Raw genomic sequence first — 27741 nt, 5'->3', positions numbered from 1 at the left:
CGAATCATGGCACTCAGCGGGGCCGCCTCCGCTCCTACCGCGGAGATGGACATCGACATGGACCTTGACCTTGGACCAGAGCCAGAGTTCGAGTCAATCCAGGTGGTGAGTGTTTTGTTTTGCCTTGAGAGTTGGAATCGATTGCCGACTAACATGTGTCGAGTGCTAGGAAACAACTCCGAACTTGGAAACCACCGTCGACCCCCTCACCGATGAAGCGGTCTACGAAAAAGTGCATGTTCGCGGCGTCGATGAATTGACCACAGAGAATATCAAACAATTTGCTCGCGACTGCTCTGGACAGGAACCAGTGCGCGTTGAATGGATCGATGACACATCCGCCAACATCATCTTCTCTTCCGCCGAAATCGGCCTCCAAGCTCTCACAGCTCTCACCCAAGTTGCCGAGGAAGAAGACGCGTCTACCTTACCACCCCTGCGTCTCCGATCGGCAAAACTTCTCTCCACCCACCCTGATTCCGTCCTCCAAGTGCGATCGGCTGTCAAGTCGGACCGCAAGCAAGCACGTGCTCATGAGAAGAGTCGCTTCTATCTCATGCACCCCGAGCACGATCCCCGAGAACGCCTGCGACAAGAGTTTGCGGACAGGAGACGTAGCGACGATGCAGGTGAAGGGGATTACAGGCGGCGCAGATTCGATGACCGGGAGCACCGACGCCGCCGAGACCGCGACGAGGACGACCACTTCAACGCCGACATGTACGATGATAACGTTGGCTCTGAGCCTGAGCGCGCCCGGGGACAGCCCAGAGGTCGTGGCCAGAGAGACCTGTTCCCAGAGGACGAGGGCCGGTCAAGTGGACGTCTCCGGAATCGCAGTGCGTCTCCGGGACGGGACACGCTGGAGGAAGAACTTCGAGTTGAGCGAGGTGGCCGTGATAACAGCAGGCGGTTTCGTGAAAGGTCGCCTCGATACGGCCGTAAGAACAAGGATAAAGAGCTTTTCCCAGGCGCGGGCGCGGGCGAGAGCGAGTCAGGAAACCGCGAGCTTTTCCCGAACAAGACCACATCCAGCTACATCAAGAAGGAATTGCTGCCTAGCAAGGCTAGTCACCATCGCCGGTCAGATGCATTCGACGCTTCTTCTATCCCGGGCACCTCCGAACACAGACGCCACAGCAACATTGAGCTCTTCCCTGAGTCCACCAACAATGGCGCCCGCATTCGTGGAGCAGCCGCAGTCACCGAGGACCAAGGATTTGCAATCCGGGGCGGTTCATCGAACGGCATGTCGATTAAAGGCAGGGGTGCGTCAGTGCGCGAGCTGTTCCCTTCCAAGTTCGACGGTGACACCAACAATAACGCTATCGCGGGCGCCAACGCTGGCAAGGAATTGTTTTCCGATACACTAGAGGGGCGTGGCGGTCGTCGGCGTCGGGCTGAGGATATGTTCAGCTGAATAAACTAAGCGATAAGTCCATAAATGTGCATTTGCTTGATTGTTGGGGGCTTCACGGGAGCATGATGGATATCCGGCGTTTTGCGAATGGGATAGAGAAATCGATTTGTCTGATAAAATATTTATAATGACACATACTCCGCTCTGGTGAAGGGTGACCTACATCTTCTGTAATCTCCGAGTAATAGCTGAATATAAGATGTAGACTTTCGTATAGAAGGTGGAATTAAAAGATATATACAAGCATGCCGTGCGTCACGACTAACCTCTCCCCAACCAAAATCTCCCCGAGGGATCAGATTCAAGCATGCCTTCCTCCACAACAATAAATGCACTATCAAGTGCCATAGTTGCTCGATTCCTGCGCAGCCATGACTATTCCGACACACTGAAAGCTTTTCTCCGTGAGGCTGACCTTGCTCCCGACGTGGGGCAGAGCTCGGGAGACGACACCAACAACTGGACCATCCAAGGCTTGGTTGAAGAGAAGAGCACTTATGACCAAACCGTGAATTTTGAAAGATATGGCACTGGTAACCAGCAGTCTGCTTTATGGAGTGAGCCAGGTGAGTTTTATTCTGGTATGGCAGTCGAAAGTCATTGGGACTCGGCTTTACATGTCAAGCTTTATCTGCAATTGCTTTTGTTCTGTTATCTGACAGACCCCTAGCACCATCAAGACCTGCTGTCATTCAGACACCGACATCATCAAATATCCTTGCTGCGTCGGTAGAGCAATGGCAGAAACTCAGTGGCGATGCTGATGAAGCCGTCGCAGACGGTGTATCAGCACAGTCTTATATCGTCTCCACGGGTGCAGACAGACAAGTCCATTTACTCGAGAAAGCAGAAGGCAATACGGCCATCAAATCATTCTCAGACCTCTCTGGTTCACCCGTTCTATCATTCACCTCGATCCTCCAGGGCCGGTACATCCTCATGACCAACATGTCCGGCCAGCTACTCCTCCACCATGGATCTCAAACGCTGGACAGCAGGAAGGATCATGCAAAGTACGCAGTGAAGGTGGTAGCCTACGAAGACAAGACTGATCCTTCCAAGTGGTGGGTTGCCACCGCTGGATGGGACGAGCATGTTTTCTTATATTGCCTTAATATCCCCGACGAAGCAGACGCATCAGCTCTCAAGATCGGCGAGCCGGTTGCACGCATTGAACTCGACTCAAACCCGGAATCACTGCTGTTTGTCCCACACGTGGACACCAACGAGCTGCTCCTTGTCGTCTCGCGCAGAGACTCTACTTATATCTACTACTACCAGGTGGAAGCAGCATCGGAAGAAACCGATACTCCTCGTGAAAATGATGGAGCCACTGCTGAGAAGTCCCCGCGAGAAGCTCGCCTCCTTGGACAGCAGAGCCTGGCACCCCATTCTAATTCCTGGATTGCGTTCTCACCGGCCCATATGGCGCTCAGTCCAAACGACCCGGGCCTCCTGGCTGTAGCGACGTCGACATTGCCCCATATGAAAGTGATTATCGTGCGTCTGCTATTCCCCACAACGAAGACAGCGCCCGCTTCAGAGGACCCGGTGACACAGGCATCTCAGGCACTGGCAACACTGGATTTACAGAACCGTGAGGATGCTGCTATCCTCGTGCAGGCGAATACCTTCGCCCCGCAAACTGCTTACTCCACACCGCAGGTGGCATGGCGGCCAAATGGGTCTGGGGTCTGGGTCAATGGAGATGATGGTGTGGTTCGTGGCATCGAGACGAAGACAGGGAAGATCATTGCTGCGTTGAAAGGTGGTCATGAACCGGGCTTTAAAGTGAGGACTGTTTGGTCGGGGTATGTTGCTGTACCCCAGGAAGAGGGTGAGCCGGTTTTGGAGGAATGGGTTATCAGTGGTGGGTTTGATAAAAAGTTGGTTGTTTGGAAGGTATGAGATTCGTAACTGTACTCAATATCTATGGCAGCGCATCTAGTTATGTATATATCATGGACGTGAAGTACAAGTAAAAGTGAATTGGAAGTAGATGTAAATGAATTGATTCGAATATGGCTAAGTATAAAAACAACTGTTACTGTTTACGGGATGTAGCCCCCCTGACTATGAACCCTGTCACGATCGAGAAGAATCAAGACAGGATATATAGCAATCGGGGACTTGGGGGTTATTCTTGGCACGTTAAGAAAAAATCCTTCAGCAATCGCGCATGAGAAAAGCACGCAGCTGTACACACATATGCCGGACGGGGGTTTGGGGGGAAAATGGGGGAAGAGACTAAGCTCAAGGGCCGCAACACAGATGAAGTCGAGCCCTCGAGTCTGGATGGAAAAGAAAGGGATATAGCAGAAAAGATTCCGCTTGGGAAAATGGCACCGCTGTGCACATCGAATTAAGCCTGTTGATTTCTCGATATCAAACAACTCGAGGTTTGTCGCGCAAGGAATAAGCAAAAACCAGGCCTATTCGACACAGCGGACCGTCCTTGATCATTGCACACGTTATGTTCTCTGGACCTCTTGCACGCTCGAGTTGCATTTCATGTTTCCCATTTTTTTAAGACTGAGTTCATAATCTATGCGACCTCACGCTTGCCCTCCTTGCGCTCCTTCTGTTCAATGGGTCAGTATTCCGTGTCATGTGGTGGGTATTGGGTATTGTGTGTTGGGTCCGGGTTGTGGTCAACGTACAAGGGCCTTCATGGTTCCGTGGAGAGCGTGACGGTGGTTGCGGCGGAACTTGGGGTCGACACCGTTGAGGGAAGGGTAACGGTTGGTCTTGGGCTTCTTGATACTATTCGAGGAGATATATCAGCGATTCGGTTCTGGTTGAGATGGTGTAGCGGATGGTGGTTGAATGCAGTAGTTCGAAGATATTGCCCGAGCGAATATTCAAGTCGTGACCTCAAAATTATCACACCGGATAAAACCATTCGTAAACTAGCGCTTCTTCCACCGTATCCATTGAATCGATTTAAAAAATGTCGGGCAAGTGTAAACGTAGGGTGATCGAGCAAGTTCAAGGGTAGACGTACCCGTTACGGTGAGCCTTCTGGCTGCGGTGGTGCTGGGACGCGTTCTTGGACTCTGTGGGTGAAAATCATGTCAGCGACATCGCCTCTTTTTTTTTTTTCTCTCGCCAGCTTGCAGGAGAGCGAGGGTCATAGGATCGTGGTAAAAACGTACTGGCCATCTTGTCGGATGTTGTCTCTGATTGACGGTGTGATGATGGAGAGGAGTGGGAATAGGGACGTCAGGCCTAAGAGGCTCGGCTAGGGCTCGTCCCGTTTGTGGGATCTCGCTTATCGGGCGGTGTACATACTAGAGTGTCACTAGATGGCTTGTTACTTGCAAGATTGGCTTAGACAGCGTCATAATATTTTGACATGGCAGTTTATCCTATTATATTTCATTGGGCTGGTCTAGATAATTCAAAATTGGGTCTTTTTAGCTTGCTTTTAGCAGTTCTTCAGTCTGCGACTTTTTTCCCACTTGGTTCTGCCACTCACATGCACGTGACCTGGATCCATACACATCACGTGATATATATACTTCCCCATCAGCAAGTAACCTTGGAAAGTACTGCTGTCTACGGGGAAGAAGAAGACTTTGATTTTGGAGACCACATGAATTCGGTAAGTCGAGTACACAGTTACAGTCTGTTGTGCCCGATTACCAGTGAGACTTTCCAGAACAACTTGTTCTTAGCGTCAAAATCTCGCCTTTGGAATCGGACTTCTGGGAAGAATTTAGATTCCAAAATGGACAAATGCTGGAATATATAGAGCAATGATCGAATCAATATGTTTTCTCCTTGTGTTCAGATAAAAATATGCATAGAATGACCGTAGTCAACACAGCGCGTACTGGCCATAGTCCGGCCGTTGAATTCCCGTGCCACGTGACCAGCCGCTAGGGAACAACCGGCGTTCCGACTTCGACCTTTGCAACGCAACTTCAAGAGGGATAAACCAGCCTTTGCACGTCATCCACCACTGCAAAATGAGCTCCTTCCGCTTCGCTCGCTCCGCCCTCCGGGCTCGCCCTTCTTTCCTCGGTGCTCCCGTCCAGCGCCGTGGTTACGCTGAGGCCGTCGCCGACAAGATCAAGCTGTCCCTGACTCTGCCTCACCAGGTGCGTGAATGAACTCCGGCCGGCATCCCAACATCATAGCCTAAGTACTGACATGATAATTGCTTGACAGACCATCTACCGCTCGACTGGCGTGTATGTTATTCTTCCAATTGCGCCCGCGTCGACGGTGCCTGCGCCCTTTTCCTAAATACTGACCAACCTCCGCGATCACAGTACCCAGGTCAACATTCCCGCCGCCTCCGGTGACATGGGTGTCCTCGCCAACCACGTTCCCGCCATTGAGCAGCTCCAGCCCGGTCTCGTTGAGATCATTGAGGAGAGCGGTGCCACCAAGCAGTACTTCCGTACGTCCGATCCTCACGCCCTCAGACATTCCGCAAATCTGGTCTCTTGTCAATTGGGATTGATCAACTAACAATGGTGTTGTATAGTGTCTGGTGGCTTCGCCGTCGTCCAGCCCGACTCCCAGCTCAGCATCAACGCTGTTGAGGGTTTCCCCCTTGAGGATTTCAGCGCCGATGTAGGTTATTTTTCTTCGCGACCTCGCGACTCAAGCTAACTAGAACTTCCTTGCTAGTCCATCCGCGCCCAGATCGCCGAGGCCCAGAAGATTGCCACCGGCAGCGGCAGCGAGCAGGATATCGCTGAGGCCAAGATTGAGCTTGAGGTATGAACCCGCCGGGACTACTGGACTGGTTAAATACTGACTTTTTCTTCAACAGGTTCTCGAGACCCTCCAGGCTCACGTCAAATAGACTTGATGTACATAACCATTATCGCCCCAACCATGAACTTGTAGAATTATAGCAATTCTCCCTTTCGCTCTCTCTAATTATACTTGTTTATTATATTGTTTCTTCTGTCTACATTTTATGCGGTAGAGGTGGGAGCGCACCTTCCACACTTGGGAGTTGAGCATATGCCTTCCTTGTTTCCTCTCCAACGTTTCATCTTCAACGACCATCAACTTTGATCTCCAGCTGACTCTGCAGATATGGTATTCACCAAATCACTCAAGTCAGACCCTCTTGGCATCGTGGATACTCGACTGATGATGACGGACTCACCTACGGAGCGCTTCATTTCACCTCTTTCTGCGCCGTTCACCGGGCTTGATGGAACTGACGAAAGACAACCAGGCGGCCAGACAGAAGCAGAAGCAAGCCCAAAGCAAGCCCACCGAATGCTCGAACTTCGCGAGCCGTTCCGTGGTTTCGGTTCCAGCCGAAAATATCCTCGAATTGAGCTGGATGTCGCTGTGGATAAGTATCACACTCTTGATGGCCTCGCCGAGCCATTGAACCCCCAGAACACACCTGCATCAAATAGCGAACGAGAGAGCGCGGAGGAATATACCGAGTCCCTTCGTTGCTACAAAATGGAGAATCTACGGACGAGTCCTGCACCTCAGACGGATGAATTCAATTTCGATTGCTTCCAAGATTCGCCAGAGGCAAGCTTTGTTTGTGAAGACGATGAAGGCGAATCCCCCAAATCCTCAAAGTTGCGACGCCTTTCCGTTGGCCGCCGACAGTGGATCAAATCCCCTGTTGCTGCCCTGTCTAATCATCAGCCAGGCATAAACACTGGCAACTTCAACAAATCTGGTGATCCTGATTCACTGCTGCGATGCGTTCGCTTTTCTCCTCCAGCCTCTCTGTCCCCGCCTTCTCGTGCGATACGCCGTCCGCTACCTTCGATTGAAAGAAGACAGGATTATGTTGCTTTGCATCGGCAGAAGAAACAATACCGGAAATGGAAGGTCACTAGTCGCGCAAACTCTCGAAAAAGCTCACCATGCAACACCTCTGCGAAAAGAACGCAGTCTTTGACAGCCCGCATCCCAAAGAACCATGATTTGCGTGGCTCGTCCCTTTCCAGCTTGCCATATCGTGAAACACGCCAAACATCATTCCTCGCTCGTGTTGGCTTGAGTAGTGGTGCTCGAGAAGTGAGAGCCGGCAATGTCGGCGACACTTCTGTTGCGAATGCCTCGAAAAATGCGAGCAACACCGAGAAGAACCTTCCTGCATTTCTTGCTGTCTCATTTTCGCTTTACACAGTCCGACCTGCGCCTAGTTCATCCGCCGAGAAAGCACCAAAGTATGCTTTCAGATTTCGAATCACTCGGACTGATCTCCCTCAACAACCTTCTCCGCATTTCCCCACTGAATTCGAACACATCAATTGCTACCCGATCATCGATGACTTGCTATTCCACATTTGCTTCATCATCCCTGCGCTAGTTGTACTGTTGCCTCTCAGTTTCATCTTCGCTGCAACACACCCATTGGCGAACACCCGGGCCGGCGTTGTAATGCTCTACCTTGCCAGAGCTTTACTGTATCTACTGATGAACACCATCAGTTTTGTGTTGTCCAAATGTGGAGTGTCTTGCGGCTGTCAGTAGAATCCGGATCCCATCCATTCGGATTGAGGAGCTACACCCTTAGGGTGGTGAGCAATCGAGTTTGAACACGATGGAGGTGACATGCTGACCAGCGAATTCCGTTCGTACTTTCTCTGAACACAGTTTGTTTGCAGTATACTCTACGAGCATCTTTTTGTGTTGCGCAAATGAGTTTATTCTTGTTTTGCTTCATACATTTTCGTGGCTGAAGCCGAGTCGTGAATATGAATTAAACCAATTTCAGTAATGAAACCATTCATACACTGTCCCATCCCATTTCTAATATAAATTCTCACCGAATTCAAGTAAATCAGATCCTATGGATTTCAATTAACTTCTAGGGATTTTCTATGTGTACAGGTTTCAGGGGATATAGTTGCCACCACCGTTATGGGCAACAAGCAGTTGCGACCAAGGTAGATTATCAATTTTTCAGTAAAAAGTCTTCTGAGTTTCAGATAAAAAAAGACACGAGAAATTCAAAATGAAAGTATCTCGTCTATAGATTGATGCATACCTAACCTCGTATTTTGCTGAGTGAGTGTGCTTAAGCGCTAAGCCCCCACTCGACAGCTCAGACATGAAGGGACACTTGAGCACTTCAACACCTTGCTTTAGCATAAGAAATTCACGTAGTCTTGGTTTCTTGAGCATTTACATTGTAAAATTGCAAAATTCATCATACTCAGAGCCTGATTTAGCTTAGACCCTCCTTTGCACCCCCTTTGAACCTTACCATAATCCAGCCATATAGCATGAGTGCACCTCTCCTCAACCCAGATCTATCTTCTATGCAGTTCAAAGCGGAGATTGGAAGCTCGCCGGCCTCGTCAATCTTTGAGATAGAGCATCATGGCAACCGCTATGCGTTGAAGGTGGTGTGTATCCTGGGTTCCTAGACTTTCTCGAGGAGTCGCACTAACATAGCAGTTCCATGACCATGGTGATCCCGGATTTTCAGAAGATGGTCGCGACCTCAACCGCTTCCGTAACGAAGCCAAGGCCTATAGCAATCTTCATTCCTTTGGCGTCTGTAACAGCGGCCTTGTCCCCAAATACTATGGATCCATTGATCGGATTGATCCCTCCTGTCACCAACCATGGCTCATCAGTTTCTTGGATGACAAGTTCCATCCCAGCGCCATCTTACTGGAATACCTGGAAGGGTCCGAGCCCCTAAATTGCGTTAACTACTCGAAAGAGCGCCTATCTAAGGCGATGGAAGCACTTGTCCAAGTGCACAGCGCCTTGATCGTCCACAATGATCTTTATCCCAAAAACATACTCATCGTACCCGGCAGTCCGGAGCAGGTGGAGCCTTTGATTGTTGTCCCTAATGATGCAATTAGGAGGAAGATCAACAGGAGGGCCTCCCTCCCAACACAAAGTATTACTAGGGATAATTCTTCTTGTCCTGTTTCTTTTCCTCTTTCAGCAGATGACACTACTATTGATAATAAGGTCAAGTGTATATGCTGGCATCGACACCTAGAGTAGTTGAGAGAGTTGGTTTGTAGAGCCACGTCATGTAACTCCGTTATTTACTCCGCGATCTCGCTCTTCTAGCTTCTCATCCTTAGCATTCATCTATCGCTACTTTCCCTGAGCTGCATGGTCGTGACTCCATTGAATAAAATTCCCCGAACTACACACGCATTGAACCATACTTCTTTCGGTCTACCTAATCTGCATTAGTCTCCGTCTATTTTTGCATTTACATTCTTAGATAACCTCAAGATAGAGTTAGAGCTGCCGTTCTAGAAGATAGCACTATTCTATATTATATGCGTTTAAAGGTATACCTAGGAACCGACCTACTCTCCCATCACTGTTCATAACCCTATAATACATTGCATTGTGCCTGTGCATATTTAATTCACATCTACCCAGGAAATTTTATTTCGGGATATGTCACCATGGGCAGAAATCTCGAGGGAGAGTAAGTTCTACAGGGCCTATCATGAGACTAACCTGGGATTATGCCCTTTCCCTGTCAGCCTGTGAGCCTCTTCTTTTATTTTTAACCGCACAGTGCTAAACTTGCTGGCCACATCAGGCTCTTCTATCACGGGCTACAAGGTCCACATTGCTCACTATTACTAGCTATTTAGGCTTTGATTTTGACCTATCTTCTTTTACCATCTACGTCGATGATGATTCGCATCTATGGGCTATTTGGCTAGAAATACCTGGGATATATAATTTCGAGCACCACTTAGTAAACGAGGGAGGATTAGTGGTGCTTTATACTAACTATATATCTAATTGGCCCGAGTGCCGTCTATATATACTTGGGCCCTCAAATCTAAACAGCCATGGCCGCTATGTGGGGCGAAAACGCTTATACAGCTACTATTTTAAGGAACTTATGCAGTAGGTATGTTGATCTATTCTGTTTTCTTTCAATTAAGACTGACTGCGCTAGATATGGACCTTATCCTTAATACCACACAAAGGTGAAGACAAGAAGACCAGCAAAAAAGCCAACCAAAAACCCAATAAAAGATCCGTTAAATCGCTGGCATCATAAAAGAAGAGACGAGAAAGAAGAAAGCTAGCTAAAATAATCATTTCGTCGCCTCAAAGGCGTATTCAAGAAAAAGAAAAACATATCAAAAGGACATAGCACCGTGACAAGGGGGATCATTTATATCAACACGGCTCTGAAGCACATAAATCGTTTTGTACATGTCGTAAGCTGGGTCTGTAGTAGACACAAGAGAAAGGAAAAACGGAGGATGTTAGACGGTACCGAGGAAATGATCAAGTGAATTCCACGCCGTGCTGCTGCTGCCTCTCTTGTCGGGTCCGGGCTCGTTCAGCACGTCTGCGGCGGCGATTGTTCGCGTATGAGCCGCTCATCTCAGTACCGGTATATGTAGGTGAAGTGACACTACCTGCTCCATATGGGAGGGTGGAAGGCGCAGGTATGGGAGGTGCTGGGGGCATTTGGCTGACTTGGGAGGGGGGTGCGCCCCATGAGGATGTGGGCATGCTGCCTGAAGGAGCCATAGATGCCTGTGGAGGGGCAAGATGAGCAGCAGAAGCAGCGGCAGCCTGCTCACGTCGTATTTGCTCGTCTTGTCGACGTTCGAGCTCTTCGACGCGACGCCAGCGGTCGTAGCCGGCGTCTTCGTTGCCAGACAAAGATCCCGCACTGCTGTTGCGACGTCGAGAGTTTCTTCGCTCCCTGCGACGGGCCTCGCGGCTCGCGGCCGCTTCTTCTTCGGTCAGCCGACGGAGTGTCACATGTCGTCCGTCATTGTGCATTTTGACTTTCACGGATACCGGCGGGGAGGCAACCTCGTCCCCTCGGCGCCGGCTGCTGCTTCGATTGCGACGGGAGGCTGCGTCTAGTGCTGCGCCAGCTGCCGCACCTGATGCAAATTCTGCTCCACCATGGGCGAGAGAGTGACGTGAGGGAGGAGCTTCAGACCTCAAGTCACCAGAAAGTTGCTGGTGGCTCGGGGGCATAGGCGGCATATCTGATACAACGCTATGAATAGCACCGGAGGCAAGAGGCGGCTCTGCAGTAAGAAGAGATTCTCCATGTGATGTGTGTCGAGGTGGGGGGCGTGATAAATCGGTTTCAGTAAGATCGGTTTCACTGTATGAACTGGCTCTTCTTCGTGGGTATAAACCTTCTCCCGCCTGTGGTCGCCGTCTGCTGTTTGCTCTCTGCAGCGCCTCGTCCTCATCTTCTCGGCGCTTGATATCCTCCAGCCGCCGTTTTTCTTCATCGTCCTTTTTACCGCGGCTGAACAGTCGCTTCACGGCAGCAAAAGCACCGGCACCCAGAACAGCATCTCTAATCCCATGAGAAGCGTTTCGCTTAGGCGGCTCAGTGAAATACGTGCTGTTGTAATAGTAAGACGAGTCCGGGCTGTGGGACCTACTTCGTGCACGGCTTGGTGCACGGCTTGGTGGCCGATTAAGAGGCGTATGATGAGTCGGCTCCGGTCGACCATCTTCCATCCTGCTGAGAGACTCATCCGTGTGGCTAGTGCTGCGTGAATGAGCAGGTTTATACCGACCCGATTCGGCATCATCTTCTCGCTTCTTTCGACGGTCCCAGAACTTCTTAGCCATGAGACCAGCCCCAACCAGTGCACCAATCTCGAGTAGTTTCTTGCCAAAACCACCACCTCCTTTTCCTCCACCACCACCATGATGGTGGGAAGATTCATCAGAATATTTTTCATCAGAAATAGATGTGCGAGAGTCTCCGTAAGCATGGCTTGGGTGGCGACTGCTTGTACGTCGTCGAAACATCGAAGCCAAGCCAGCACCCGCAGCGCCGGCGGCGAGGGCTGCTCCCGCGTGATTGTCATGGTGCTCTGAGATTTCAGAAGGTCCTGTATACTGACTGTGGCCACCACCGTGGTCACTTCCCGTGTGATATCCTTCAACATCATATCGGTAGGAAAGTATAAAGTAAAGAACCAAGTAGCCGAAAGCTGTCACCGCGAATAAGATGAACAGGACCTTTGGCGAACCGTAGAGCGTGAGTCCCAGTGGAATTTGGGCAATGCCGAGAAGTAAAAGAGCCCGACCCAGCCACCGGTGAAGCTAAGATATGTTAGAAAAGCCCACATATCCCTTCTTGGGGTATCACATACCACCAGTTTCAACGGAACGTGGAGTCGCTGTCTCTTGCTCTCCTTCTTGTGCAGGAACCAGCCCCACAGCACCTGGAAAATGACCAAAACATAAATTGCCAGGCCAATTCCATGATGGGGATTGGTTAGGCTTCTTTTCGGCCCAACGGCGAACCACCCAAGCACAAACACGACTGTGGTCAAGAGCAAGGTAAGTACCTGGCACCAAACATGCAATTTGAATGCCCAGTAAGGATTCCATCGGGAGTAGTATCGGATTAGGAAGATTGATGTTGGGACGATGCCCAAGAAAACGATAGTTGCAATGACGCCGTGCGCGATGATTATGGAATGGTACCCAGCCATGTCCTTGAAACGGTTTCCCATGCCTGTAACGTGTCAGTCATTGTAATATGATTAAAAAGGTATGCATCATCATAGAAAATAGATTGTCGATGCGTCGGACTAACCATTGTATCGCATCGTCTCAAAGTTGACACCCATTAAATTGGGCAGCAGGAAGGTATCCCGCCCAGAGTCCCAGGTGCCATCCCCAACATGAAGTGTATTGGATGCATACGTGCTGCTCCCCGCGGCAGCGAGATCTGAGTTTGACATTTTGCGGATAATTCTTGAATGACCATGCGACCTTCAGTCTGGAATGTCGGATTTACCGAAGGAGATCTTTCGAGATCTCCCGATCTGAGGAATGCACCATGCGATAACGGGATCGATATTTCAACTGGAATGCCCGATGACAGACGACCCTATTGAATCTATATTGACCAGTTTATGGCGCGAAATTGACCGTGTCACAAGATCTAAGTAGGGTACGGGAGGGTCGTGGAGTAGAAGTCGAGGCGGAGCGCTAGAAGAGAAAGGAAAGAAAGTCGTACAAATTCGGAATGTGAGGTTAGGAGGAAATTGGAAACGCGTCCGACAACGCAATTGAGATAAAATAGAAAAATGCACGTCGCACAGGGACCTCGGGCAGAGTGGAATCACAACAAGAGGCTGAGCGATTCCCCCAGTCATCTGTTTTCCTACAACACATTACCGGGCCAACCAGCCGCTGACTCAGGATCGACATCGCGACCGCCTTCCTAAGTCAGCTAGGCTGTTGACTTTTTATCTTATCCGTCTTATCCTCAGCTGATCTTATCACGAGATTGCGTGCTGTGCTGAATGAAGCTCGAATCGTTACAAATCGTTACATCTACCCCTTCTCTTCTTCTTCCCCGCCTGACACTTTGGAATGAGTGCCTCAATCCAAAATGACTCCTCAACTAGAGATATTTATTGATGCTTTATCACGGTTTGTGAACTCCTATTTGCACCCGAATGCCACCGGGCATTATGAACATGACTGACTAATTTATCCTAGCTTTTTAGGATGGGCGTAGTAAGTCTATTTGTTGATTCCGAGGTTACATCTCATACAACACTTGAATTCATGGCTAACTCAAACGCAGTATGCTCTGCTGGTCGGGGTCTTTCTATCCACAGCCCATCACCAACTGGAACCGCAAGTCCACAGTCGGCTTATCTATTGATTTATCCACTATCAACCCTCTGGGCTTTGTCTGCTATGCGATATATACCTCTGCTTTTCTCTTCTCGCCCGTCATTCGATCACAGTATGCGGCCCGCCACCCTGCCTCGATCGACCCCACCGTCCGGTTCAACGATTTCGCATTTGCCGCCCACGCGGTGGTATTGACCGTCATACTGTACACACAGTACTGGCCTTTCATCTGGGGATTCCACGTTCCCCGCTTCCAAAGGATCAGTTGGACAATGGCAGTGATATTTTGGGGTTCTATCTTGACTCCTCTGCTGGTTATGGCGGTTGTGTTGGTGCAAAGCCCGGATGGAGGGTATGATCCTTCTACTTGGGCATGGATTGACGTGGTAGGTGAAAATGAGCTACCCTGCTTTAATGAACTTCTAAACCATTGGGAAAACTACAAAACAAAGCTAACATCCTTCCAGATCTACTCGTTTTCATACATCAAACTTCTGATCACCATTGTGAAATATATGCCTCAGGTGGCGTTGAACTACAAGCGCCAATCTACAGTAGGATGGAACATTGGAACGATTCTTCTAGATTTGGCCGGTGGTATACTTTCAATGCTTCAACTGGTGCTTGACTCCAGCCTTCAAAGCGACTGGAGCGGTATCACTGGCAACCCAGTCAAGCTACTGCTGGGCAACGTGACAATCTTTTTCGATGCGATCTTCTGCATCCAACACTATGTCTTATACCGAGACACCCCTGACGTGAAGGGAACACCTGGTCCAAGCGAGCAAACGCCCCTCTTGGTGGAACAAGATGATGCTGTACCAGATCGGGTATGATCAAAGACACACATGGAGATGCATGAGATGAACCTAGCGATAATGGGGGCCAAATTTGAGACATTGGGGATACGTCTCTATTTTTGTAGAAGGAGTGCAGTCTGATCTTGGATATTTGAGACATTGTGGGGGCGGGAATTCGAACTACCAAAAATCTCAGCCCTGGGAGATCTTGGTGATCCGACAATTTGGGGGTCTGGTATAAGCCACGATTCAGATACATGATAGACCGTCCTATCAGGAATCCGATACTGTGTTTTCCCGATCTGAGACACGCCATAGAATATTATTATTAGACTGAATATATCCGGTCTCACAACCAGCTTACAATGTACGACGTGCCATTCTAGAAGCATTCAGGCCATCATTTGCTATTCCTAGGAACCTTCCCAGACAACCTGTCGCACAATACAATAGTTACCACACATCACACTGACTGCATAAGAGGCTTGAAGCCACAGTGAGGCTCGTGTCGATCATATTGGAGGGGACACCGCTCCTTGTTTTGAACGGCCCCCCGTATTTGGCCCACGCCGAGCGATGTGAGTGGTCGATTCAAGGGATAAGCAAACATTGATGACCATTTGGCCAATCATGAAATAGAACAGGGTCTATCCACAATGCACTGACGGTGCTAGCCGTCGGTGTCCTGCCAAAGGACCACTGGCACTATAGCTGAACCTGAAGTCCAGATTGTCCGATTCTATATGAGCTCACTTTCTTCCTGTCTACAATGCCTGATTTGCGTAATGATCGACAATACTGAACAGGCCTGTAGTGAAAGATATCTGGAAGATATCAATCCCAGCTCCCTACCAGTCAGATCCCCCCGCTACGTGGGAGATGCTACCTTTTGCTTTAACGTTACCTCCAAGCTGACTCAACCTCGGGAATTTGGAATTAAAATAATGGACAAGGAATCGGAAATTACCAACGTGGCAATCGGGGATTATGTGTATAACTTGGGCATCTCTTGTGTTATGTAGCCATCATAGTGAGGCTCTTTAATCTATATGAGCTATGCAGTTCCACGTGTTTATGGCGAATATGTACAAGAGACAAAAAAGATCTTACAGAATACCGCAACACCGGTCCTGGTCATCCCTGGCGTTCTGGGCGTGTCATGGCTTTGTACTGCCCAATAATACGAGCTCGCAATGCATACCCTTCAAATATCATAGTTAATTCATGAAACCCTAACCTTTTGGTAAAATAATCTGCTGTTGGTCTAACCAACCTTGGGGTGTGCAATGTGCAATGTGCAGATTCACGTCGTCATCTTTCAGCCCTACTTTGAAAATGCTTGCCCCATAATTATACCAAGGAGAAACCAATACCTGCAGGTCATGACTGGGCCGAAGATCATCTCTCATGGGGAAGCCAGTAGACCCCCGGCCCCAGTCATCCGAATTCATCCATTCTGAATCACATTGAGTCAACCCCTCCCCCCCCCAAATCAAGGGCACGGTATCAAATGTTCATTCGAGGTATTACCAATCATAAATGGCCAGTATGAAGTATATTTAACATTCTATATCACGCATGGCAGTATTTTCGACGTTTGAATTTCTTCTGCGGAACGCCTAGAAGTTCAAGATTACAGCACTGCCTCCTCGGCTTCAGATGGGCCATAAATAATTCATAAATAATCCACTGCTCGTTACGTCTTAGTCTGAAAGACAAGTTCAGCTCTAAATCTGCCAAAACTCTATAATCTTTTGGCTTCTCAGTCTCATCGGGCAACAATCTTTAAGTGCATGGACACCTGTTCATACATCCTTATAAGAGCGAATTTATACTAGACACCATTTGATATGCCAGAGCGGTTTCCTCCGAAAGGCAGCGCCGACTATTACGACTGGGAGTTCTCTTTTTCATCCTCAGAAGAACTACCATTTCAAAACATCGTCTACATTCCCAATATTCCCAACGCCGGCAACATGTATCCTATTCGCCAGAAGTCTAAGAGTACCTACGGAACTGTGCCGGATATTGCTGGCTACCCGGCATCCCCAGAGCCCCAACAGCTTGGGGTTCCGACCAATATCCCCACCAACACTCCATCCAACTCTCACATCTCCACTCTTCAGCAGATGGACTTTATGGACACCCAACCAGACCCGCGGGTCTTCCTATCTCCGGGGAACTACTCCACTGGAAGAAGAGGATCAATAGACACCGACACAATTGGTTCTCAATACGCATGGTCCACTGCGTCTAACGCAGAAATTCTCTCAACCCCGTCTCGCATGCCCTCCTTTGAGACCTCCATCGGCCCCACCACAGCACCCTTCATCCAAAGCTATTATCCCCCGGGATCTCTACAGCTCGGCATGAGCGGCCCGGGCGTGTCGGGTTATACTCCGCAGCAAATCGACAAATGGTGCATTGAGAGCGAACCAGCCGCGGAATTCTATCAGCCACAGCCATTCTCAAACATGGGTTCTATGCACTATCCGCCATCAGCAGTAGTCCAACCTGAGCCTTACCCAGCATTCAACAACCGGCTCGATACTGCGAACGAGCAGTGGCTCTCCTGCCCACCCCATTCATCTAATCAGGTCCCAGAAGCCTTCTTTTCACTCCCCCGATCCGTCTCAGCTCCTCGATCCGTCCCAGCTCCAACAATCTCAATCTCCTCATCCCCACCACACTCCATCTCCGACCCAGAGTCTCCACCGGCCGCCCCAGGCTCGGCTTCCGGCTCCGGCTCCGGCTCCAACTCGGGCGACCTAAGCAACTACGGTATCCCAATGGGCGACGGCACCTGGCGCTGCGCCCACCCGGGATGTTCCTCCCGAGCTGTATTCCATCGAGGCTGTGATCTGAGGAAACACTTCAACCGTCACCGCAAGTACCTTTTCTGTCGCCATGAGGGATGTTCCCAGTCTGCGAAGAATGGATTTAGCAGCAAGAAGGACCGTGCTCGTCATGAGGCGAAGCATAACCCTGGTGTCTTCTGTGAGTGGGAGGGCTGTGGGAAGGTCTTCAGTCGTGTTGACAATATGAAGGACCATGTGAGGAGGATCCATCGGAAGAGGGAGGCTGGAAGGGCTTAGTTGTCGGTCGGATTCCTATGATGACTTTGATGGTGCTATGTTTTATGTTTTATGTTTTATGTTTACTTGGTCTTAGGTGTTTATTGCTTTCTTGCTTGTATGTGACTTTTGGTTGGTTCTTTTGTGTATAACATGGATAGGCAAAGCGGAAAAAGGCATGGCGGATTTAGACAATGAACGGTTCTGTTATTTAGCGAGGATTTACATTTCGAAACTCATACAGAAATAAATTGTTTCACTGTTTGAGCAATGCTATATCTATACATGATGATGTAAAGATCAGCTAGAATTAAACTCGAGCACTGCCGAGTAGTCTACTGCCGTAAGAAGCGACTAAAAATGCTTGAATCTAATTTTAACGCTAAACAAAGCCTCAGGCCGGATTAGCATCACCATATATCTGATAATAGGAATTATTACAAACAGGCCGGTGTAATTAAATGCCCGTGATCTTCTTATGTATCCGAGACGTTTACGCAGAAATAGACCAGATGAAACGCCAATGTCCCCTAGATCTGGATTCTAATAATAGTGCAGGATACTCATAGTTTTCTATCAAAAAATAGTATTGCACATTTTCCAACAAACCATCCTTATAAAAGTACACTACTACTTAGTTGAGGCTATGTACAGTGGCGAAGGGCAGGTATAGAGTCAGAATTAAAAATAAACTCAATGATTGCCCGATTGCCTTTTCTACCAAGTATATCCAGGGGATCCAGGTGACAAGGTTTTTGATGTTTGTATGTAAAGCCAGGACAATGATCCAAAGTATAGCTTTTCTATGTCACGACCAGACTTATGCGACGAGGGGTCCCGCCATAATCTTCTTCGGTTTGATAGTGATACTAGCTATGCAATTTAGCTAATTTAGCTAGATTCGACCATACCATGGTCCTCGCAGGAAACCCAACCACAACCAGGCTCTGGCAACAGACCTGCGCCCAGAGGATGAACATAATGCAGCGGAGGTTATCAGCATCGTTCAGGATGCCATGAGGCAGATCCAAGCCCAGTGTATTACACCGACGCCCGGGCGAGTGCCAATACAGTGACGGCTACACGAACGGTCAGCCAACATACTAAACTAAATCGTACTTGAGCAGCTGCAATCTCTCTGGGCAACTAGGAACTGCTACTAGTTATTATATTATTCGCTTGGGGGAACGAATGATGCAATTAGTATTCCAAAGGTTTGTTCTCAAAATGAAATATCACTGACTCGTCAGATATCTGAAACCTTGGGAACCCCAGTATTCCAAGATTCCAAGGTTGGCCTTGAAACTTAACTCTTAACTCTATTTGAAACGTGCATGGGCCCCAGTCATTCAGGAACAAAGGTATCGTATTACAAACTCTGTCTGTAGCTATTGGCTTTGATAGATATAGGGCTTGTACAACAAAGTTGAAACCAAGAAATTGCAAGAAACACATGCATATTCCGTGCAAATACCCCATCAGTCAAAGGCAAAGGTCTCACCATGCGTATAATATCCCTGAGCAAAAATTTGCGAATTTGCAGTCCCATTAAAGTAAAAGTTCCCTGGAGTCCACGATCCCAACCAAGCAGGATTCCCAGAAACAGAAGCGGCCATGGCAGCCTTGTCTGCAGCAGCATCACCACCACGAGACTCATGAAGCCATCCGGTAATGATCGACCGAACAAGCCCATAGCCAGCATCTCCGTGACTACCGAACTTGGTTATGTTGTAATGATCAGCATCGATACTGCCATTCTCATAGCCTCGCAGAACAGCCGAGTGCTCTTCAACGATCTTGCCCACTATACCATTCATATCCTTCGCTTCGAAGAAACAGAAGACCTTAAGGGCGAGGTCTCCCCGACGGAGCATAGCCTGGAACTCATTTCCAGCTAGTTGTACATTGTTCGAGTCTGGATGGAGGGCTCCAACCATATCCCTGTTTGCAGTGTAGACTATATTCATTCCTTTCGCGAGTTTCTCGCGGTAGAAAGCGAGCGAAGATCCATATTGCGGTGTGCCCATGAAGATTATGCCGATTGCACTTGATGATATAGCCCATAGTCCGTCTATGGAGTTACTGAGGACCAAGGCTTGCTGGCATACCAGACCGCCTAGACTGTGCGCGATGAATAGGATGGGTCTGCTTGAGCAGTCGATTCGTTGGCTGACTATTGCATAAGCTAGGGATTGGCTGTGGTCGTAGAGTCGATCCGAGAAGGTAATCGAGGTGAAACTGAATATGTCGACATCATAGCCGAATGTCATGATCCGTGCCGTGGACAAATCCTTGGAAAGAAGATCTCGGGGCCATAGGGTTCCGTTTTCGTGGGTCCATGTTTTTTCGCGGTTGCCGGTCAATCCATGAACGAAAATAATGCTAGTTGGGTGTATCTTAGTTCGGGTGACTTTTTTGGGGTTCTGGGCTCATCCACTTTTGGGCTTTCTCTTAGAGTAGGAGATAAACTTACTCCAAGTCGGCATTTGAAGGATCAGATAGCACCTTCATTCCAATTGCACCTTCTGTAGGGTACCTCGGCATCATTAGCTCGGTAGATCATTTCTCTATCACGAGATCTTACAGATCGTGTTCTAGACCACCGGGTTTCGTCTTGCTCCTGAATAGGGATAGCCTCATAGTGGCGAACTATATGTGACCTCAAGTCAAATACGTGAATGAAACAAAGATCACGAGAAAATAGCGAGATAGATTCAACAAAAGAGTCAAACCCAGAAAGGAACCAGTGGATAGTAGGAGAATTTAAAATTCTTAATACAGCCTGTTAAGCGCCCTATTCTTGAAAACATGCGTAGGAACCCCTGTCCGGAGTTGATGAACCCTACTACATTACACAATGTCTTAAATAGACCACATGTCTTATTACTGTCCGTTATACGTCCATATCGAAATCATTATAGGTGACACAGAAATATTCCGTTGAGATGGCTGCGAACACGAATTCCCATGAGAGGATATTGGGCCGGAATGTCGTTGTAGCAGCCCCACAGGATCAGGCGCAGAACTTATATATCGACATTATAAATGGTTGAAGGGGTTATTGGTGCATAATTAGGCTCGTCTAGATCAGGGCTACCAAGTCGTCGTATACTGAATTAGGATTCCGCGAGGATCTTAGGACCGGCATATTCAGGCTTCTCTGCATTGGCCTTCAAGAAAGTAGAGGACAATCAGGTTCTCACGTTTAACAATTTTGATGGTTATCGCTTCCTAGACGAGAGTCTGCAACCACTACGGGCGTCTTCGGACTTGATTACCGTATGCTTCTTTTGTCGAAACCTTGTTTGCAGTCGCCAATCGTCGCCCTCTTATCTCTAGAATTGAGACCGATGCCGATTGCTCTATCTACACGTACAATCGGCAGGCTCAGTGCGGCCAGCAAGCCACCAACCACGTCATCTGGGATGTAGTGATTATGTACCCAGTACAGTAGAAGGAGACTGACAAGTGACAGACAAAAGAACTCACAGCGCTCCTATTAAACGAATGGCCCATGTAACATCATGAATTTCTAACAGTGGACAGGTGGTATCATTGCGGAAGCACCAAAACAAAAGTACCCAAAGGTAACAAAATAAAAATAAAAACAGCAGAAAGGTATCACAGCTGAGAAATTCGTCATGCGTAAATTTGCGAAGTTGCCTCGAAGGGGGATTAGCATGTCGTACTGAAGCGCTAATCTGGAAATCTGGAACACCCGGGGGACACAGGGCTGAATGCGGGAGAGGGCGAGGAGTTGAAGAGGGTACACGCCGGTCGGAACGGATGGGATAGAAAGAACATGGGCAAGAAATAAACGAGTTAGAATGCATGTAGACAGAAAATAGGATGAAAAAAAAAAATAGAGAGGCTAAATGTTCATGTATTGTTCGTCCTTCGTTTTCGCCCGCGGGCGCTACCAAGCGGCCGTTGCGCGAGAACCTGTCGGAGAATGGGATCATCTTTGTTTTTGTCGACGTGGTGTACACGGACATGTCTGTGTGATTATGAGTTCAGCTGGTTTCAGATTAAGTGAGGCTCAGACGTAGCACGAACCGTTGAAGATTGTCGGGTCGCGGGTATTTGTGTTGCTGGTCTGGGCAGAAAGGACAGACGTAGCCTGGGGAATTGTGTACGAGGCCATGGCGCATCATCTCATTCTTGCGCTTGAAGCCTTTTCCGCCAAGTGCGCGTGGACAGCCCTCTACTGGGCAGAAGTGTGGGCGGTCTTGTGAGTGCACGTTTGCGTGGGAGCTGCTATTCCATTAGGTGGGGTTTCACTTTTGAGTCGTCTTTCTTTATCTTACTTGAGGAGATACTGAGTTTGAAAGGGCGCAGCAGTGCATCCATGATGTGTGCACTTGTAAATACCCACGGGCCCCCCATTAGCCTGGGGAGTGGACGCAGCGAGCGAATGCCGATCACCCATACCAACGCCAACCTGTTCCGTGGGCGTAGGATAGCTGGTCGCTGGACTTTTGGCAGTCATAGGGGAAGACTCATACGGGGTGTGGGCGGACAGCATCTCAGACTGGGGTGTTCTGCGCCAAAAGGACGAGTGTGAGGCCGGAGAAGGGTTGGTAGATGAATCCTTTACGCTCACCGGCGAAAAGTGAGAAAAAGGACTTGGAGGGATGGAAAACTTTCCCGGAAATGTGCGGTCGAATGGAGAATCGTTCCCTGATGTAGTTGATCCGGGACATGAGGAGAGGGCGAAGGGTGATGGCATTGTGTTGACTGGTGGGCAGAAGTCTGACAATTCGCTGAGAGCTTTTTGGATGGACGGCAGCGTTTGTTTATTGCTGCTGCTATCTGGAGATTTTGCGAGTGGTTGGGTCAATTTTAGTGATGGGAGGGGGGGAAATTCAGGCTTGATTTCCGAGGAGGTTTTGAGATAGAGCAACCCTTGTGGAGATCGTTGACTCGGGACACTGATTGATGGAACTCGCTCTCTTTGAAGCTCATTTTTAACCTCAACCTCTGGCTGTTTAGGCTGTAGCGGGATTGGGGCCAATTCCTTATGGAAGGGTTTGGTCTCAGTCTCATTAAATGAGGCCAAGCCTGAGCCTGAGTATGTCTCGAGTTCCAACGATATCTTTCGTGGAGGATCATCTCTGTATGGATTTGACCTCCCTCTGGGATCGAAGTCTTGTGGTTGTTTAAAATTTTTGTGATTTCCAGATAATGGTTCCAATGTCGACATGCTTGCCGCTGCGGCAATCTCATGGTGTTTCGGAGCTAGATGTTCCATCAGTACTCGGTCGCCCTGAAGGGTTGAGTGCTGAGGCTTCGGCTGGTTGGGCTTACGAGAACCCGCACCGTCATCTTTTTCGCTAGTCGAAACAAACGGTGGCGGTGTTTCGCTCTTTCCATAATTGGGTTTAATCGCCTCCATAGGAGGCGATCGATTAAAAGCATCATCCGAATCATACATAGCGGAGGTCATAAATAAAGTGACAGGTGCATCGGGCACCTCGCCTTATACTTGTTGTTTGTCTGACAGATTGAATTGACGATCACACATCAGAACTGATGATAGTAGCCTGTGAGATAGGGTTAGAGATGGGGTATTGTAATTGTGACTCCGATGATCGGATGAACGAAAAAGGACGATCTAAGTGCATCGAATAGAAAAGTATAAACGCAATTCCGACACAATGCGACTGCCCGTAGTTCTGCTGCAAAGCGTCGAGATGGGGAGATGAGGGGTTGTCAGGTCAGGATGACCCGGAGAGAATAAAACGAAAATCAAACAGGTCAAATGTAAGGAAACAAGACAATCAAGAGTACAAGAAAAGAAGAAAACAAGAGAAGAAAAGTAGATCTAAAAAAGAAAAGAAGAAAAGAGAGATCCGAGGCTCTAGACTACTCAGTTTCGAAGTCTGCAGAAAGTGCACTTACCCAAGCGGAAAGGTGGACGCGGGTAGTGAATGGGTCCCGGGATGAGGCTCAAAAGCTCCGATTGTCACTGCGCCATCTGCAGATGAATGATATCACCCGGAAGTGTGCAGGTAGGAAACTGTACAGTCTTGTCTCAAGGGAGGAAAAGAAAAAAAAAGACTAAGGGAGAAGTTGCAGGCTTCGGGGGAAAAAAAAAACAGGTGTCTAAAGGGTGAGATAATACCACGTTCTACACGTGCAAGTTAGGACCCAGCAATATCTACCAGTATAATGCCAGTATCAGATGCAAGAAAACAAAAAGAAAACCAAAAAAAGAGAAGAGAAATAGAGAAAAGGAAAATAAACGTTCAAGGAATATTCGAGGGGGGTGTGAGAGAGAGAGAAGAAAGACATGCGGCTCTCTCAACTCGGGGCTCCACATAATAAATTACATAGTTTACCGTGACTTTTGTAACGAGGTTCTATAATTATTCGGGTTTGATGAATTTGGTGTATTTGGTGTAATTTTATTATTATTATTTTCAGTTTGTTATTTACACTCTTCAACTATCTTGTATACTCTGTGTATACCTTCACTTTACAACTTCCTGACCATGATCCCCTGACTTATTTCCCCTCTACTCGGAGTATTTGAACCCTGGTCGCACATAAACAGGAAAAAACCTGGAAAAAAAAGAAGGAAAAAAAAAAGTCTCCACCGCTACTTTCTACTATTCAGGCATCCACCATTAAACTCGGAGACAACAACCGGGGGGTGCAACTTTCTCTAAGTCGTTTCCCCTCTCTCTCCACTCCCCTAGTCACTGTTATACCCGGGTAGGAAAGCTGCACGAAGGGAGGGGGCCCACACGGTCTGTTCACTTTCCCATTTCCTCTTTTTGTCCCGCCTTTTGGTCCTTTTTTTTTATTTGCCTCTATCATTTGCAACGTCAGACTCCAGTCTGCGCTGGCACGCTAACCACCTACGAGCCTCGAAGCCGCCAGCGCGAAGGATCTTCAGGCTTTCCCAGTTTGGTTGTCAACGCGCTGTCTGCGGTAAGAAGATCGTCCGGCCCACGTTGTTTCAGAGCCTCGTTAACTAACGGAAACATCTCTTATTACCTTTCTTACTATTCTATAGTTCTATTATTCTAAATAGTACACTGTATACTCCGTACATCATACCCTATAATAACTATAATACTACGCTATACTACCTGCATAGATGTGCTGTCCAACCCAGTCCGCCACAATCCGAAACCCCTAATTCCTAAATCCTCCTTATTATCCCCAGCCGCATCCCCCTCCATCCCCTCACACTAGTGAATAGTGTGGGTAATGGCAGATAATAAATTAGTTAATTTGAAACTGCCTATTTTGTACTCCGTACGGAGTATATCTAATCCTACCAAGACCTGCTATTGAAATCTATATCCTTGGAAAACCAAGGGAAAACCCCCCCAAGTGGGTTCTTCACCCCCNTCCCCCCCCCCCCCCCCCCTCAGCCTCACTTACGCGTAGAGCCGCAGGGCGAGAAAAAGCCTCACCCTTTTCCCCTCTTTTGCGGCCAATCATAATCTACTGCCCGACTACTATACTGTCTGCCCGCAGATGGGCTCAACGGACATTACACGATGCGGTATTCCACCTTTCGGCGCGCTGTTCTTTTCTTTTTTCTTATAACCTTACAACTTACTACATCTGCCAATCTGTCTCACCTAAATCCAATCTTCTATCTTCACTCTATACCTACTATTTTGTATATATGTATATATATGTTTTGTGTTCTTCGTATATTTTTCATACCCAATTCATTACCTTTTTACATATCCCCAAGTCCTCACTTCCCCCCCGGTAGTGATCGGGTGAAATGGCGTACATAAACGTGATATGGTCGCAGGATATTATACCATACATTCTCGAATGAATGTCCCCATCGGGATAAGTGCTTACATCCACACGTCAGGTGCCAAAAGTACTTCAAGCTAACTTTTCTAGGCTACTTTACCTACTCGTCCATGTCCATCAAGTGGGGTTTTTCTTGTTTCAAAGTGGAGAGTTGGTTCTGGACCAGCCTTACATACTACCTGAAGAGCCCGATTTAGATTCAGATCGGGCCATATCAAGCTACATAGTACATGCATCTATCTACATATAGACAGGCACTAGAATAGAAACAAGTGAAAGCCCAGACCTCCGATGCTGACTGAGTATATACAATGCCAACAACCTTGGAAACCCTGAAACCCTCAAAACCCTCCCCGGAAGCATTGTCAACAATTTCAACATTGAAAAAACAAGGTCATGTAATGTAAATAATACCCTACTCTCTACAGAGCGTGTTTTGTAATAGACTACAACTTCCCCTCAGAAGCCCTCTTAACAACCTTAACCCTCTCCCAAGCCTCCTCAGCAAACGGTTTCGCCCTTTTCGCATAATCACTAGCCCGAGCACTACTAGCCTGCCTCCCAGCGAACCGGGCCGCAATGCCCTGCATAATCACGGAGCCCCGGAACGCAAAGAACGCATCGCCCCACGCCACGTCGGAGCTCGTCTCGTACCCAGACGTCTCGGCGTACCAACCAACGCACTCCTCGCGCCGCGGTAACCCTGGAACAACCCCCGGGGTGAACTGCGACAGTTGGCTGTCCCCACCGTCCATTATGTACGGACTGGTGAGGTTGCAGAAGTCCGAGAGCGGGTGTCCTACGGTCGCCATTTCCCAATCTAGAATTCCAATCACGCGCGGCTCTGTCTTGTGGAATATCATATTGTCGATCTTGTAGTCTCCGTGCACGAGTGTGCCACGGTCAAGTGGTTGCGTGTTCTTCTGCGAGAAGAAAGTCACCATGTCATTGAAGTGGGGGAGTTCGCCGACTGGTTCGTTGGTGTCGGCGTCGACGACGGCCGCCTGTGCTTTGGAGATGGTCTTGAAAGTGGCGACTTGACGGTCGAAGAAGCCTGTCGGCTTGCCGAAGGTTTCGAGTCCGACGCTTTTGGGGTCTACGCTGTGGAACTTCGCGAGGGTTTGTACGGCATTCTTCCAGCTGGGGGCTTGTCAGTAAATGTGGAGTCACTAGCTAGGGTGAGGGGAGTTGTGTTGGAGCCTCAATCGTTTGACGTACAGTGCTTTCCTCTCCTCCCCGCTCACGCCTGGCATCGCTGGGTCGGTGAAATGCCGTCCGTCTAGGAACTCCATGATGTAGAATGCCGTTCCGATCACGCTGTCATCTTCGCATAGGCAGTATGCTTTGGGAACGGGTACATCTGTATCCCCCAGTGCCCGGATGATTTTGTACTCGCGCTCGACTTTATGGGCCGTCTTCGAGAGGAGTTTGCCAGGGGGCTTCTTGCGCAGAACGACCTGCTTGCCATCGGCGGCAGTAAGAAGATAGGTAGGGTTCGATTGACCGAAGCCGAACTACAGTAACCGGATATTAGTTTTGTTGTTTGATATTGCTGATTTTTTGGATTGACGGGGCCAGACTCGCCTGCTTCACATCAAGTGGAGTCTTGACCTCCGGCACATTCTGGTCAATGTACTTCTCCAACGAGGGGATATCTATAGGCTGGCGCACTTCTCCCGCCATGATGTCGATATGAAACGAGGAAAAGACTGATCAGAAAGCGTATGTATTTTTTTGTAAATTGACGACGGTTTCAAATTAATATGTACAGGGAAGCAATAAATGCCCCAACACCGCACCTCCTCGGCGTGACTGGGGGACCTCGGCCCCAGCAACTCCTCGGCGTCACCGCTCTCCCTCGAGCGGGGAGGAAACAAACAGAGCAAACACCCGGCGCGTCCCAGCGGTGAAACGCGCAGTCGAGCGTGGACCCGTGGAGCTCACCGCAATTTTTGTGAAGCTAGGGGGCGCTTTGTCACTTGCGTTAGCCAATTCACTGTGGGACCCTATTATTTTTATCCTCTATCCACTCGATTCTCGATCTTCGATCTTTCACCCATTT

At 48.6% G+C, this 27741-nt stretch overlaps 12 protein-coding genes across 12 annotated transcripts; 8 read left to right on the top strand and 4 right to left on the bottom strand.

The window, feature by feature from the left end:
- Positions 1–6: 6 nt before the first annotated feature.
- Positions 7–1420, top strand: PEX2_017250 (NCBP3 domain-containing protein; the record flags this gene model as incomplete). Its single annotated transcript, XM_016739000.1, has 2 exons — positions 7–105; positions 170–1420. 2 exons carry the CDS (start codon positions 7–9, stop codon positions 1418–1420), a joined length of 1350 nt encoding a protein of 449 aa, XP_016602517.1.
- Positions 1421–1727: 307 nt separating this feature from the next.
- Positions 1728–3328, top strand: PEX2_017240 (uncharacterized protein; the record flags this gene model as incomplete). The annotated part of the gene is made up of 2 exons (XM_016738999.1): positions 1728–1986; positions 2091–3328. The coding sequence occupies 2 exons, from the start codon at positions 1728–1730 to the stop codon at positions 3326–3328; spliced, it is 1497 nt and encodes a 498-aa protein (XP_016602516.1).
- Positions 3329–3441: 113 nt separating this feature from the next.
- PEX2_017230 (uncharacterized protein) lies at positions 3442–3603 on the top strand (the record flags this gene model as incomplete). Its single annotated transcript, XM_016738998.1, has 1 exon — positions 3442–3603. One exon carries the CDS (start codon positions 3442–3444, stop codon positions 3601–3603), a length of 162 nt encoding a protein of 53 aa, XP_016602515.1.
- Positions 3604–5391: 1788 nt separating this feature from the next.
- PEX2_017220 (F1F0 ATP synthase subunit delta) lies at positions 5392–6239 on the top strand (the record flags this gene model as incomplete). Its single annotated transcript, XM_016738997.1, has 6 exons — positions 5392–5523; positions 5594–5616; positions 5698–5828; positions 5916–6004; positions 6062–6151; positions 6207–6239. 6 exons carry the CDS (start codon positions 5392–5394, stop codon positions 6237–6239), a joined length of 498 nt encoding a protein of 165 aa, XP_016602514.1.
- Positions 6240–6478: 239 nt separating this feature from the next.
- Positions 6479–7894, top strand: PEX2_017210 (uncharacterized protein; the record flags this gene model as incomplete). The annotated part of the gene is made up of 1 exon (XM_016738996.1): positions 6479–7894. One exon carries the CDS (start codon positions 6479–6481, stop codon positions 7892–7894), a length of 1416 nt encoding a protein of 471 aa, XP_016602513.1.
- A 755-nt stretch (positions 7895–8649) lies between these two features.
- PEX2_017200 (uncharacterized protein) lies at positions 8650–9291 on the top strand (the record flags this gene model as incomplete). Its single annotated transcript, XM_016738995.1, has 3 exons — positions 8650–8772; positions 8825–9184; positions 9244–9291. The coding sequence occupies 3 exons, from the start codon at positions 8650–8652 to the stop codon at positions 9289–9291; spliced, it is 531 nt and encodes a 176-aa protein (XP_016602512.1).
- A 1366-nt stretch (positions 9292–10657) lies between these two features.
- On the bottom strand, positions 10658–13110 carry PEX2_017190 (uncharacterized protein; the record flags this gene model as incomplete). The annotated part of the gene is made up of 3 exons (XM_016738994.1): positions 10658–12463; positions 12514–12881; positions 12963–13110. The coding sequence occupies 3 exons, from the start codon at positions 13108–13110 to the stop codon at positions 10658–10660; spliced, it is 2322 nt and encodes a 773-aa protein (XP_016602511.1).
- Positions 13111–13766: 656 nt separating this feature from the next.
- On the top strand, positions 13767–14853 carry PEX2_017180 (putative L-cystine transporter; the record flags this gene model as incomplete). The annotated part of the gene is made up of 4 exons (XM_016738993.1): positions 13767–13807; positions 13877–13894; positions 13965–14403; positions 14485–14853. The coding sequence occupies 4 exons, from the start codon at positions 13767–13769 to the stop codon at positions 14851–14853; spliced, it is 867 nt and encodes a 288-aa protein (XP_016602510.1).
- Positions 14854–16667: 1814 nt separating this feature from the next.
- Positions 16668–17912, top strand: PEX2_017170 (putative C2H2 transcription factor; the record flags this gene model as incomplete). Its single annotated transcript, XM_016738992.1, has 1 exon — positions 16668–17912. One exon carries the CDS (start codon positions 16668–16670, stop codon positions 17910–17912), a length of 1245 nt encoding a protein of 414 aa, XP_016602509.1.
- Positions 17913–19369: 1457 nt separating this feature from the next.
- Positions 19370–20531, bottom strand: PEX2_017160 (esterase/lipase family protein; the record flags this gene model as incomplete). Its single annotated transcript, XM_016738991.1, has 3 exons — positions 19370–20273; positions 20365–20427; positions 20476–20531. 3 exons carry the CDS (start codon positions 20529–20531, stop codon positions 19370–19372), a joined length of 1023 nt encoding a protein of 340 aa, XP_016602508.1.
- Positions 20532–21770: 1239 nt separating this feature from the next.
- On the bottom strand, positions 21771–23337 carry PEX2_017150 (uncharacterized protein; the record flags this gene model as incomplete). The annotated part of the gene is made up of 3 exons (XM_016738990.1): positions 21771–21888; positions 21948–22148; positions 22199–23337. 3 exons carry the CDS (start codon positions 23335–23337, stop codon positions 21771–21773), a joined length of 1458 nt encoding a protein of 485 aa, XP_016602507.1.
- A 2788-nt stretch (positions 23338–26125) lies between these two features.
- PEX2_017140 (phosphotransferase family protein) lies at positions 26126–27362 on the bottom strand (the record flags this gene model as incomplete). The annotated part of the gene is made up of 3 exons (XM_016738989.1): positions 26126–26819; positions 26898–27193; positions 27291–27362. 3 exons carry the CDS (start codon positions 27360–27362, stop codon positions 26126–26128), a joined length of 1062 nt encoding a protein of 353 aa, XP_016602506.1.
- Positions 27363–27741: the final 379 nt, after the last annotated feature.

Source organism: Penicillium expansum (genome assembly GCF_000769745.1).
Source record: "Penicillium expansum strain MD-8 chromosome Unknown contig46, whole genome shotgun sequence".
Classification (NCBI taxonomy): Eukaryota; Fungi; Ascomycota; class Eurotiomycetes; order Eurotiales; family Aspergillaceae; genus Penicillium; species Penicillium expansum.
Note: the sequence above shows the minus strand (reverse complement) of the source record. Positions and strands in the feature narration are given on the sequence as shown.